Source organism: Scardinius erythrophthalmus (genome assembly GCF_964197995.2).
Source record: "Scardinius erythrophthalmus genome assembly, chromosome: 17".
Lineage (NCBI taxonomy): Eukaryota > Metazoa > Chordata > Actinopteri > Cypriniformes > Leuciscidae > Scardinius > Scardinius erythrophthalmus.
The window spans coordinates 34,609,068-34,623,129 of NC_138237.1; the positions used below are offsets into that span (position 1 = coordinate 34,609,068).

At 43.7% G+C, this 14,062-nt stretch overlaps 1 protein-coding gene across 4 annotated transcripts in view; it reads right to left on the reverse strand.

Moving 5' to 3' along the window:
• The window catches only part of LOC308705953 (DNA repair protein RAD50-like), a 75,128-nt gene that overhangs the window by 29,595 nt on the left and 31,471 nt on the right, over nt 1-14,062 (reverse strand). For all 4 annotated transcript variants that reach the window (XM_081391276.1, XM_081391274.1, XM_081391275.1 and 1 more), the window contains 5 exons: nt 13,133-13,290; nt 12,357-12,532; nt 7,834-8,071; nt 5,762-5,951; nt 5-131 (listed from right to left, as the gene is read on the reverse strand). In XM_081391276.1, coding sequence (XP_081247402.1) covers nt 5-131; nt 5,762-5,951; nt 7,834-8,071; nt 12,357-12,532; nt 13,133-13,290 — 889 coding nt within the window. The remainder of the gene's footprint in view (nt 1-4; nt 132-5,761; nt 5,952-7,833; nt 8,072-12,356; nt 12,533-13,132; nt 13,291-14,062) is intronic.

The window sequence follows — 14,062 nt, forward strand, 5'->3', positions numbered from 1 at the left end:
GTACTGGTGTCCAGGCGGTGTTGGGTCTCTTGTTTCTCCTGGCTGACCTGCGTCATGGTTCGGCTGAGGTCAACTCCCTGAAGCTTGGCTGCATGCTGAGCGATCTTTCTCTCCACATCCTTCAGGTCAAGCTACATATGACAGGAAACATTCTGATTACCCACAGTTCAATAAAAATACTGCTTGTTAAGTTGTGCCACGTCCATTATTGTTGCGTCAAAGTTTATACTCCATTTAAAGTAAGAATAATATATTGAAAGCCATTTATGAGAACTATTCATTTATAGCACACCTTTAAGCTAAGCTTTTAAAAAAAAAAAAAACAAGGAGAACACTAGTGTCTCTGGACTCCAAAATTTTAAAGATTCATAAAAAAAATGTCTGGCCAACTAAGATTTCTATGGAGATAAAGGTTAAGATCGTTATTTTTTCAGGAGTAGTACAGCACACCATGAGTGTATATTAGCACAGTTTGTTTGCTTTTGGGATCCAAAGGAGCATTTGGACCTTGAAACTGTAATGTATGACATCAGACTTAAAGGTGCAGTTATGCAGGATTTTCTAAAAAAAATTAAGTATAGACTAATAGAAAAATAATACCTCTCAATCACGGTTTATGGTCCACTAGAAGTGTGCAGCGGTGTTTGTGTCTACAGATACACTACTGCCTATATTTTCATATTTTCTTCCTGAATTCCTGTGGAATGTGTAGCCCCAGCCAATAATGATGCATGGCACAGGTGAGGACGGGACTTTATCATGTGAGTCTGAAGCTCGGCTAAGTTGTCCGGTCCGTTGCTATTGCCTTGTTAACAGCTATCTGTAATCCGTCAGAATCATAGGCATTATAATTATGTTTTTATTATGACACGTAATTATTGTTTATTAGTGACTAGACTGATGATGACTAAACTCGCTCGCAAATTACAAGCAGTCATCTAACTATTAACGTTTTATTTTCTGTGTTTGGGCTGGCTCGTGATACTTCCTGTTGTCGAATGCGCATGCGTCGCGTCTGAACGCGTTGTTGTCTTTGGATCTCTATCGATTTGATTTATAATTCTTGATTTTACTCTTTAAACTTACTTACAACAAACATTTTCTACTTTTCCTCACTGAGAAGCACTACTGCTCAAACCTCATAGTTACAACGCGGACTGTTGAGCAGACGTGTCTCAAGCCTGTTAGTGATTCTACGCTGGATACTCTTATAGGTTACTCCCGGGGATCACGGCTGAACGCGTCTTCTCAACACTCACTTACAAACATTTTTCACCTATCGTGCGTCTACTCTACACCCGTACCACTTAAAAGACGGATTATATCTAAGACGCTTGTCAGAAATTAGTATTAATTGATAGCATCACTGGTAGTGTCGTTGCTAACTTACTGTCCATCTGTTAAAATGGCGAATATATCAGATGCAAGTAGTCTACCTTTTGGTGCAGGTGAGGACACATTTGAGCTGCACGCGGTACAGTCTGAGCTGGAAGCTGTTGAGAAACAGATCCACGACCTTTTAGTGAGACAGGCCGAGCTGAGAGACCGGCGTTTAGCTCTTGAAACATCACGCGCTGATGCTCACAAATCAGAGATTAATGTTACTAACCGGCTGACTCCGACCTCGTCTACTCCGTGCGTTACTCTGCATCGGTTCCGAGCGCCAAGGTCGCGATCAGCCATGGTCTCGTTCACTCCGGCTCCAACACGCCACCACGAAGCCTGGATATTTCCGCAGCGGAAGACGCGAGTCAGGTCTAGACCAAGACCCTCTCCGACCCTCCCGGTTTTCGAGTTGTCCACACAGAACCGCTTCTCCGCTCTTCGCGAAACAGAACGCGATGCTGTGATCATCGGTGATTCCATTGTTCGGCACGTCCATGCTACATCAGGTAAAAATAAGGTGCACAGTCACTGCTTTCCTGGTGCTCGTGTTTCTGAAATCGCTGCTCGCGTTCCCGAGATTCTGAACGATAACGAGCGCGTCGGAACTTTGGTATTGCACGCGGGAGTGAACGACATCAGGCTGCGCCAGACGGAAGTTCTGAAGAAAGACTTCAGGAATCTGATCGATACGGTACGCAGCACATCGCCTGATATAACGATCATTGTGTCAGGACCGCTTCCCACGTACCGTCTAGAACATGACAAGTTTAGTAGATTATTCGCGCTAAATGAATGGTTAACGTCATGGTGCAATGAGCAGAAACTGCTCTTTGTAAATAATTGGAATCTGTTTTGGGAGCGTCCTAGGCTATACCGTGCTGATGGCTTACACCCAAACAGATTCGGATCGGATCTTCTGTCAGATAACATCTCCAAAACGTTAAATACCTTTTGACTAGTAACCAAAAGTCCAAATCATAGTCTCTGCTGCACCAAATTAACTGATATAAATACTAGTGTAGAACATTGCATAGAAACTGTGTCTATTCCTCGTTTAGTGCGATCAAATAATAAATCTATTGCAGGATCTAGGAAAAATCTAATTGTTATTAAAACAGAAAATGTTGCTATTAGTAAACAAAAACAATTTCTAAAGCTAGGTCTTTTAAACATTAGATCACTCACACCTAAGGCAGTTATTGTAAATGAAATAGTCACAGATAATAGCATAGATGTACTTTGCCTTACTGAAACCTGGCTTAAACCAAATGATTATTTCGGTCTAAATGAGTCTACTCCATCAGGATACTCCTATAAGCACGAGCCCCGTCTGATTGGTCGTGGCGGCGGTATTGCAACTATCTATAGAGATATTCTCAATGTTACTCAGAAAACGGGTTATAAGTTTATTTCATTTGAAGTACTTGTACTAAATGTTACGCTCTTAGATGATAGAAAAACATCCCTATTATCTTTAGCCTTGGCTACCGTATATAGACCACCAGGGCCTTACGCTGATTTCCTAAAAGAATTTGCAAATTTTCTCTCAGATCTATTGGTCAATGTCGATAAAATATTAATTGTTGGAGATTTTAACATACACGTAGATAATCAAAATGATACGTTCGGGGCTGCGTTTATAGACTTATTAAACTCCTTTGGGGTTAAGCAAAACGTTACCGGACCGACTCATCGTTTTAATCATACACTCGATTTAATTATATCACATGGAAACGATCCAACCGATATAGATATCATTCCGCAAAGTGATGATGTAACTGACCATTACATGGTAACTTGCATATTACGTACCCCGGTAATATATCATGCTGCGCCGCGTTATCGATTAGGCAGAACAATCCTTCCATCCACCATAGATAATTTTTCAAACAGCTTATCGGATCTGTCTCAGCTGCTGCCTGAACCTAAACAAACAGATGAACTAGACGAACTAACCAGCACTATGAGCACCGTTCTCTCTGGAAAATGGGATATTGTTGCACCTATGAGACTAAAAAAGGTCAGAGAGAAAATTAAAGCACCATGGTACAACAATACTACTCGTGTTCTAAAGAGAGAAACCCGTAATTTAGAGCGTAAATGGAAACAAACTAATTTAGAGGTTTTTAGAATCGCTTGGAAAGACAGTACGTCACGCTATAAAAAGGCCCTAAAAGCGGCCAGGGCTGAGCATCTCCGCAAACTAATAGAAAATAACCAAAACAATCCTAGGTTCTTATTTAACACCGTGGCTAGACTAACAAATAAACAAGCGTCACCTGAACAAAATATTCCGTTACAGTTTAGTAGTAATGATTTCATGAATTTTTTCACTGAGAAAATAGAAAACATCAGATCCACAATTGTAAACGTTCAATCTTCAATCGCGCCTTATAATTCAGCCTCGATTATCACCCCGCAAGAACAATTACAGTGCTTTACAACTATAGAACAAAAAGAGTTAAATAAATTTATCATTTCCTCTAAAACAACAACATGTTTATTAGATCCCATACCAACTAAACTATTGAAAGAAGTGTTACCTATAGTGGAAGAGCTTCTCCTCAATATTATTAACTCGTCTTTATCTTTAGGTCATGTTCCAAGAACATTTAAATTGGCAGTTATAAAACCACTAATTAAGAAACCACAATTAGACCCAAATAACCTTGCAAATTATAGACCCATTTCAAATCTTCCTTTTATGTCCAAAATATTAGAAAAAGTTGTGTCTGCCCAACTGGGCTCTTTCTTGCAAGAAAATGACACCTATGAAAAGTTTCAGTCTGGGTTCAGGCCGCATCATAGCACTGAAACTGCGCTCGTTAAAATCACAAATGATTTACTCTTAGCTTCTGACCAAGGCTGTATCTCAATACTAGTTTTACTTGATCTTAGTGCTGCGTTCGATACTATAGATCACACAATACTCTTAGATCGGCTACAAAACTATACCGGTGTTCAAGGACAAGCATTAAGCTGGTTCAGATCATACCTATCTGACCGCTACCATTTTGTCTATTTAAACGGAGAAAAATCGATCATAACTCCAGTAAACTATGGAGTGCCGCAAGGATCTGTGTTAGGCCCTCTATTATTCTCAATATATATGCTGCCACTTGGAAATATTATAAGGAAACATGGAATTAGTTTCCATTGTTATGCTGATGACACTCAACTATATATTTCATCACGGCCGGATGAAAACGCTAAATTATCCAAATTGACAGAGTGTGTTAAAGATATAAAAGATTGGATGACGCACAATTTTCTTTTATTAAATCCAGATAAGACAGAGGTAATACTTATCGGTTCAAAAAACCGCCCACAAAACCTCCTTCAATACAACTTTAACATAGTAGGGTGTCCTGTTACTTTATCCTCTACAGTAAAAGACCTGGGTGTTATATTAGATTGTAACTTGTCTTTTGAAAATCATATTTCATATGTTACAAAAACAGCCTTTTTTCACCTTAGAAATATTGCTAAATTACGTAACATGCTATCTGTTTCTGATGCAGAAAAGCTAGTTCATGCATTCATGACCTCGAGACTAGATTACTGTAATGCTTTATTAGCTGGTTGTCCTGCATCCTCAATAAACAAGCTACAGTTAGTCCAAAATGCCGCCGCTAGAGTTCTTACTAGATCAAGAAAGTTTGACCATATAACACCAATTTTATCATCACTACATTGGTTACCTATAAAGTTCCGTATTAATTACAAGGTATTGCTACTGACTTATAAAGCCCTAAACGGCTTAGCTCCAGTTTATTTAACGGATCTTCTATCGCCCTATAATCCATCGCGCTCTTTAAGATCACTAAATTCGAGGCTTCTGGTCATACCTAGGATATCCAGATCCACCAAAGGAGGGAGAGCATTTTCACATTTAGCACCAAAACTCTGGAATAGCCTTCCTGATACTGTTCGTTGCTCAGATTCGCTCTCCCAGTTTAAAACTAGATTAAAGACGCATCTCTTCAGCCAGGCATTCATATAATATTTTAATCTTACAGTTAAATCCGGTCTCTACTTCATAAACGCCAGAGGAGAACTGGCCCCCGACTGAGCCTGGGTTCTCCCAAGGTTTTTTTTTTTTCTCCATTAGGTCACCTAATGGAGTTTTTCGGTTCCTTGCCACTGTTGCCTTTGGCTTGCTCAGTTGGGGATACTTAATTTGATTAATCGATTCAACAGTGCTATTGATCTGCATTACCAAACGTGGATGTTTTACACCAGAAACATACACTGATGTACTATTTTATTTAATACTGTGAAGCTGCTTTGATACAATCTGTATTGTGAAAAGCGCTATATAAATAAAGTTGACTTGACTTGACTTGACTTGACTTGGCTGGAGATGAGCTTAGACCTGAAAGCGATCCATGAGGGAGACGTCCTGCAGACAGGCCTTGGCGGTGTCTTCCTCAGACATCAGTGTGCACAGCAGTGTCTCCTGCTCCTCAGTATCTCCTTTCAACTTCTCAATGTCTCGATTCACACGCTGGAGTTTATTTCTGAGCTCTGGCAGCTCTTTCTCCTGGAGCTCCACTATGGACTGGCTGTCAAGACAAAAAATATTGATCAATATCAATATAAGGGGATAAAATAAGTGGATGGATGGGTGAACGATGGGGAATGAAAGGATAAACAGGAGGGAGGATGGATGATGGACGGATGGGGGAATGAAGGGATAAACAGGTAGATGATGGATGGATAGATGGATGAAGGAATGAAGGGATAAACAGGTGGATGATGGATGGAGGAATGAAGGGATATACAGGTGGATGATGGATGGATGATGGATGGAGGAATGAAGGGATAAACAGGTGGATGATGGATGGATGATGGATGGAGGAATGAAGGGATAAACAGGTGGATGATGGATGGGATAGATGGATGGAGGAATGAAGGGAGAAACAGGTGGATGATGGATAGATAGATGAAGGGATAAACAGGTGGATGATGGATAGATAGACAGATGAAGGGATAAACAGCTAGATGAATGGATGGATGACGGAAGGATGGGGGAATGAAGGGATAAATTGGTGGATGACGGATGGATCGATGAAAGGATAGGGGAATGAACGGGTAAATAGGCAGACAGGTGGATGGGGAATGCAGGGATAAACAAGAGGAAGGATGGATGGGAGAATGAAGGGGTAAACAGGAGGAATGAAGGGGTAAACAGGTGGATGATGGATGGATAGATGGAATGATGGGGAATGAAGGGGTAAACGGGTGGATGGATGGATAGATGGAAGGATAGAGAATGAATGGGTAAATAGGTGGATGGATGGATGGATGGATAGATGGAGAATGAAGAAGTAAATAGGCGGACAGATGGATGGGGAATGAAGGGGTAAACAGGTGGATGGATGATAGATGGAAGGATAGGGAAAGAAGGGGTAAATAGGTGGACAGATGGATGGGGAATGAAGGGGTAAACAGGTAAATGGTTAGATGGATAGATGGAAGGATGGGGAATGAAGGGGTAAACATGTGGATGGATAGATGGAAGGATGGAGGAATGAAGGGGTAAACAGGTGGATGGATGGAGGAATGAAGCGGTAAACAGGTGGACTATGGTTGGAAGGATGGGGGAATGAAGGGGTAAACAGGTGGATGGATGGATGGATGGAAGGATGGGGAATGAAGGAGTAAACAGGAGGATGGATAGATGGAAGGATGGGGAATGAAGGGGTAAACAGGTGGATGGTTAGATGGATAGATGGAAGGATGGGGAATGAAGGGGTAAACAGGTGGAAGGATGGAGGAATGAAGGGGTAAACAGGAGGATGGATGGAAGGATGGGGGAATGAAGGATGGATGGAAGGATGGAGGAATGAAGGGGTAAACAGGTGGATGATGGTTGGAAGGATGGGGAATGAAGGGATAAACAGATGGATGGATAGATGGAAGCATGGGGAATGAAGGTGTAAACAGGAGGATGGATGGATGGATGGATGGATGGATGGATGGATGGAAGGATGGGGAATGAAGGGGTAAACAGGTGGATGGGTAGATGGAAGGAATGGGAATGAAGGGGTAAACAGGAGGATGGATGAACAGATGGAAGGATGAGAAATGAAGGGGTAAACAGGAGGATGGATGGATGGAAGGATGGGGAATGAAGGGATAAACAGACGGATGGATGGATGGATGGATGGATGGATGGAAGGATGGAGAATGAAGGGGTAAACAGGAGGATGGATGGATGGATGGGGAATGAAGGGGTAAACAGGAGGATGGATGGATGGATGGAAGGATGGGGAATGAAGGGATAAACAGGTGAATGATGGATGGATGCATGAATAGGTGAAGTAAAAGATGGATGTATAAACATGAAGTAAAGGATGGATAGTTAATAGTAAGTAAATAGATTGAGGAATGGACAAATAAATAAATAAAGTGATGACTGAATGTCCAGAAAAGTGTTATTGCCTGATGGGCTTCAGTGCCATCATTTCATCACGCCTGCGCTCTTTCCTCTTCAGGTCCTGCTCGGTGTTCTTCAGTTTGTCTGGGACGAGCCGCAGCTTGGACTGCATGTCATTAATGACGTCCTGGAGCTCGGCCTCTGAGGGGAACACGCGCTGACACACAGGACAGCAGGGCTCGCCCTCCTCTGTCAGCTGACTGATGAACTGACTGTACACGGCGGTGGCGCCCGCCAGCATGGCTGCCAAGAGAAGACAAAAAGATAATGAGAATCAGTGTTGGGGGGAACTCATTACAAGCAACTTGAGTTACGTAAACAGATTACTTTTTCAAGTCACTAGTAAAGTAACGCATTACTTTTAAAATTTCCAACAAAATATCTGAGTTACTTCTTTTAATAAGTAATGCAAGTTCCCTTTCGTGGTCACTACGAGTTATGTTATGACGACGAATGGGTTTTTGCTTAGAAAGCCTCCTATCTTCGATAAATAAAATGAGCCAATAGTAAAGAAATGCCATGGGTCTGCGGAATTTGCATTGCGTAACTCCGCCTTACCTCGTGGGTATATAAGGAAGTACGCTAGCAACATGCATATATGTTTTTCGCTTCGGAGCCAAGAGTTCTCTTCACTCCCACGAGCCAGTCTAAATCATCTTCACTCTACGAGACAAGTGGCCCTTCAGTGTGTTGGTGCGACGGCGCATTCGCATTGCCTGCTGCTGATCTGTGCAGTGATCTGCCGACAGTGTGTGTGTTTCTCCCTGGGCGCTTCAGCACTCTGCTGAGCTTTTCCTCTCTCTAAAAGAGCTGCATGCGGCATGTCTTTTTCAAGACGGTTTGCCCGTGTATTTTCTGGATGTGGGCGCGTGACCCATCTGCCTAATGGTCACAAGCGCTGTTTCGCATGTTGGGCTTAATCACACTTGGCAGCGCTCGTGGATGAGTCATGTTTTCATTGCGGGACCATGACCATCGCAATGTTTATAGATCGAGACTCAATGATCTCTGTGTGGGTAGAGTCGGGTAGAGTCCCCTCTACCACACCCCAATTTATCTCTTCCTCGAGAGGGGATACTTTGGCTGGTGGCCAGGGTGATCTGAGGGTTATTGTGTGGCATATAACCGATGAGTCATTCCTCGAGCCATGCCCCCCTCCACATCGTAAACCGTGGGGCTTCCGTGTGTGGCTGGTTCCTCTCGGGGGCCCAGTTTTTCATTCGGGGCTCCGGCAGATGATGTCATGTCACTCACAGCATCACAAGGCGGGCTTGATTCCTCTGGAAATGAGGATTCAACTGTGTTGCCTCCATCGGGAGTGCCAGCGTTAGTCGAGTCAGATCCAGAGCTGACAGCCATGCTTTCCCAGGCAGCTGAAAATGTCGGTTGGAGTGGCGCTGCCCTCCCCCGAGTTCTGTAGGCTAGGCGATTGGTTCCTGGGTGCGGCGCGTGCTACACTACCAGCACTCGCCTCCAGTGCCTTTCTTCCCGGACGTGCATCAGGACGCCTCCGGGTTGCGAGAGTTCCCGTTACTTATCACGGCCCGCGGGCGTCCTCTGCCTTCGGCGATCATGGTCTGTATGTTCTCTGCCTCTATTGTGGCACAGGCATACAGTGCTGTGTCGTCTTTGCCATCAAGGCAGTGCTGACCCGGGAGTTCTGTCAAACCTGGCCGCTGTGGAACGCTGGTCCTGCCCTGGCCAACACTGACAGAACGCGGAAACTCACCCCCGCCCCCACGCAGGGACACTATGCCTCCCTTGTCCGGGCTGGTCGATCCGCCACGCACACTACTGACCTCGCTCTACGGGCGACATCAGTACCTCCATGATCTCTGGGCCAGGGGATGTCCACAAGTGTGGACCAGGAATTGGCACCGTCAGGTTGATGTGACGGTGTCTGGGAACTCGTTTTCTCAGCTCCCCCATATCCCAGGCTGGGCTTTTCGGCGGTGTGGTTGAGAACCATCCGTCTCCGCTCCTTAGCTGGCTAAAACACCAGGCTAAGCAGCACTCCTGAGACAGGCTAGCTTGGAGCTTGGAGTTAGGACTCAGTCCTTCTCAGGAGCTGGTAGAAGGACCATTCCTTCCCCCGGTGGAGGGCCGGGGGATAATCTTTTGTTTTTAAGAACTGATGCCCCTTCCTCCGAGCCCCCAGAGGTCCCGGATGACAGTGTGCGCCGCTCACAAGCCTCGCCACTCTCGCCCCCCTCTGTCACCAGACCCCTGTCAGAGCAGGCCCCTGTGGAACACTGATCCTTCCAATGACCATGCCCCCACACCGGGTCACTATGCCGCCCACGTCCGGGCCGGTCATTCTGCTTCGCTTCCCCACCGAGGGTACGTCTGTGGTTCCCATGATCCCGCTGGTTCAGTTCTTGGGAGCCTGGCTAGAGCTCCCAACCTGTCCCGCTGGGTCGAGAGAACTATCAGGCTCGGCTATGCGATTCAGTTCGCACAATCTCCTCCCCGCTTCCGAGGAGTCTGTTACACTATGGTGGGTGGCAATGCCCCTTTCATGCGTACGGAGGTCACTACCTTACTGGCGAAATGTGCGGTCGAGATTGTCCCTCTAGCCGAAATGAAGTCCGGGTTCTACAGCCCCTACTTCATTAGTGCTCCGGCACCTAGCCCATCTGGGCTTTCGGGTCAACCGAGAGAAGAGCAAACTTTGCCCTGGTGCAGAGGATCTCTTTTCTCGGTATAGAAATCGACTCGGTCGCCATGTGCACGCAGCTTACGAGCGAGAGCACGAAGTCACTGCTGAGGCATATGGCATCCGCAGCCGGAGTAACGCCGCTCGGACTGCTTCATAAGAGACCGCTTCAGCTCTGACTTCGCGATCGAGTCCCGAGGTGGACATGGCAACCCGGCACGCTCCGAGTACCAGTTACTCCGACCTGCCGTCAGACCTTAACCCCGTGGACGAACCTCAGCTTTCTACGGGCCGGAGTGCCCTTAGAACGAGTTTCCAGGCATGTTGTTGTCTCAACAGATGCCTCCACCACGGGCTGGGGTGCCATCTGCAATGGACATGCTGCGGCGGGCTACTGGACAGGACCCCAGTGCCTTTGGCATGTCAATTGCCTCGAGTTGCTGGCAGTATGTCTCGCCCTGCACCGCTTTCATGCGCTGCTCATGGGTCAGCACGTACTAGTCCGATCAGACAATACCGCGACAGTAGTGTACATCAACCAACAAGATGGTCTGCGCTCCCGTCATATGTCGCAACTCACCCGCCACCTCATCCTATGGAGTCAGAAGCATCTGAGGTTGCTTCGAGCCATTTAAATCCCGGGAGACCTGAGCTGTGCAGCCGACGAGCTCTCACGGCTTTGAAATATTGTGTTGAAATATTCCACCTGCGGCTGGACACCCCAGTGGATTCTCCATATGCAGCCCCCTCCAGGGTCATATGTGTATTCTGTAAGTCCCCCCCTTTCGGGCTGGCACTGATTGCATATTTCCACTGAGATATGCTTCCAAGTGTACCTTGGTATTCCTGTCTTAAGCAGGAGTCCTTTGTCCGTGCTAGTCTCACGACAGGGATCTCAGACTTGCGCAGGGCACTGGAAGACAGCCGAGGTGGCGTGATTATACGGGAACCCCATTCGTTGTCACAACGTAACTCGTAGTGACCACGAAAGGGAACGTCTCGGTTACGTATGTAGGCTTATTTTATTTCTCGAAGATGAGAGGCTTTCTACTTGAAACCTCATTCGTCGCCACAGCGTAACGTCTGTGTTTTTAGTTTTTATTGGTTAAAGTAAGTGTTGCATCCTATTCTTCCGTTATCCGGAAATGGCAGCAGAGCTGATAGGTTTGTTTGAGCTGCGCCCTCTATTGTACAGCCGTGAATTTCCTTCAGCCTGAGGCTTATTATTTCACATTTGGCATGTTGCCCAAAAATATAACTTTTTTGTTATAAAAAAAAACAAGCCCAGCCCAGGTGCAAAAAAAGTAACGCAAAATTAACGTAACTAAGTAACGTTTCAAAAAAAGTAACTAAGTAGCGCAATTAGTTACTTTTTAAGGGAGTAACGCAATATTGTAATGCATTCATTTTCAAAGTAACTTTCCCCAACACTTCCGATAATCACATTCAAAACACGGAAGACTGAGAAAACCAGGGATGTTCTGAATTCGCACACATACTGGGTTGTGTAACTGCTGTGGACTACATAAACTCAGCTGTGTGGGTCCCAGCTTGACACTTCATATCAACAGTCATTGCTATACTTAGCATAAAGAAAGTCTATATCCTGTTTACCAATAAACAGTAATTTACTGTCAAGCAGGCCCACACAGAATCTGCATCTGAAAAGCTTCAAAGACTTCAGCAGAATTCAAAGGCCATCATACACAAAACGCATCCCTCGACCTTAACAGGTTCATGTATGATTTGTCCATTATATTAGCATTTTCTACCAAATGTATATGAATTTTTGCATTATTCTGAAGATTTGCCTACAAAATGAGCACAGAATGTAGATTTAGTGTGGATCTGAAATGTTTTGTGAGAACATACCTCTCTGTTTAGAGGACTTCTCCAGCTCATCCTCCAGTTTGCTCAGGTCTGACTGGAAGTCCTGACTGCCGCACACATTAAAAAGTCTCTCTTCATAGTTGACCAGCTGCTCTTCCTTATGTTTGATTTCTGCCATGAAGTGAGTCTTCTTCTGTTCTCCAGATGCAAGCTCCTTACTAGGAAAAATAAAAATGAAAAGTCTTGTCTAGTGATGCTAGTTAATTTATCTGAAGGCTGCAAAGGATGTATTAACATTTATTGGGAATTATTTCAGCACTGTTAAAGTTGGAGAATAATAACATTTTATTGTGCAAATACAGCATTTGGAAAATCGTCCATTATTTTACACATAAACATGTATTTTATTGATGTGTGTGAACTTACGAACAGTTTATGTACACTACTACAAGTGCAAGTCATATCTGCCATATTTGCTAGACAGCCCTATTTTAGACATGTCTGTGTAAGCTAAACGTCACCATTTGAAAACTACACTGCATGTTCCACTGACCTGAAGATGACCTGTTCCTCAAGAACCCGGAATCGAAATCAAATATGTATAAATTTTAAGTATGTGGGTGGTTGTACAAAGGCCAGTATTTTCTGTTACATCAGTGTCAATGCATGTGTGTATGTCGCTCATCACGTAGACATTTAAATTATGATTAGAACTGCATGAAACATTATAGGCCCTCACACTGAACATCATCATTTATGGCATTCTCTAGCTTATTGTAATAAACGTTTGCGGAAAAACAAATCAAAGTGCGACAGACTTCATTTTGCTGAGCCGTTCTCTGGTGGAGTTGATCTCTCTGGTTTTGGAGTGGATCCAGTCTGCCAGCTCGCTGTTGCTTGGGAAGTGTCCCAGCAGAGACACCAGCTCTTCATTGTGTCTCGACTTGATCTTCCTGACTTGCTCCTCTTTCTCCATCTGGAATCCGAAGCAGAGATAAACTATTTATTTTCTAGTTGGATAAATCTGTCACTTTGCAAGCCTCTGTCTGGCATAAGCACTGATCATAAAACTGCTATATTTGAGCATATAGATCACAATCCAGACATTACTGTGCTGTATTCTGTATACTGCCATAACTGCCTAGAAAGAATGTCTTTTGTCCAAAGTGACGTCCAGTTAATATCTCTCAGTTTGCTCTGATTCAGCACATTTTGATAAATGTAATAATGGGAATAATTTGGTTAATCCATATACTGTATATAAAAATCTGCAAACTTCTAAAACAGAAATAGTAGAATATATTGTCATTGCTTTTATGCCACACTCGGATTATATACTGTATATGATGAAATATATATTTTTCCCTTTTTTTTAATTTTTCAAAAGGTATGAACAAAAATTGGACTGGAAATTGTAAACACTCTTGCTTTTTAAAAATAGTATGAAAACTAATTCTGAAGGAGCTATTTTATAGATTGCAAATGACCTAAATAAATAATTATTTAAAAGCAATCTATTCAATTAAAGAAATTAATCTAAACAATTATAATAGAAAGAAATGGATGACCAATGTTTGTTAAAGATGATGTGTTTGATTGACCATTCATTTTCAAATTCAGATTTCCAATCATATCTTGCTTTAGGCAGCATGGAATGTTATAAATTACTTTGATGCCCCATCAAACATTTTAAAATAAACCTAACATTAAAAAATGACATGTAAAAATGACAAACTGAAGTGTTTATA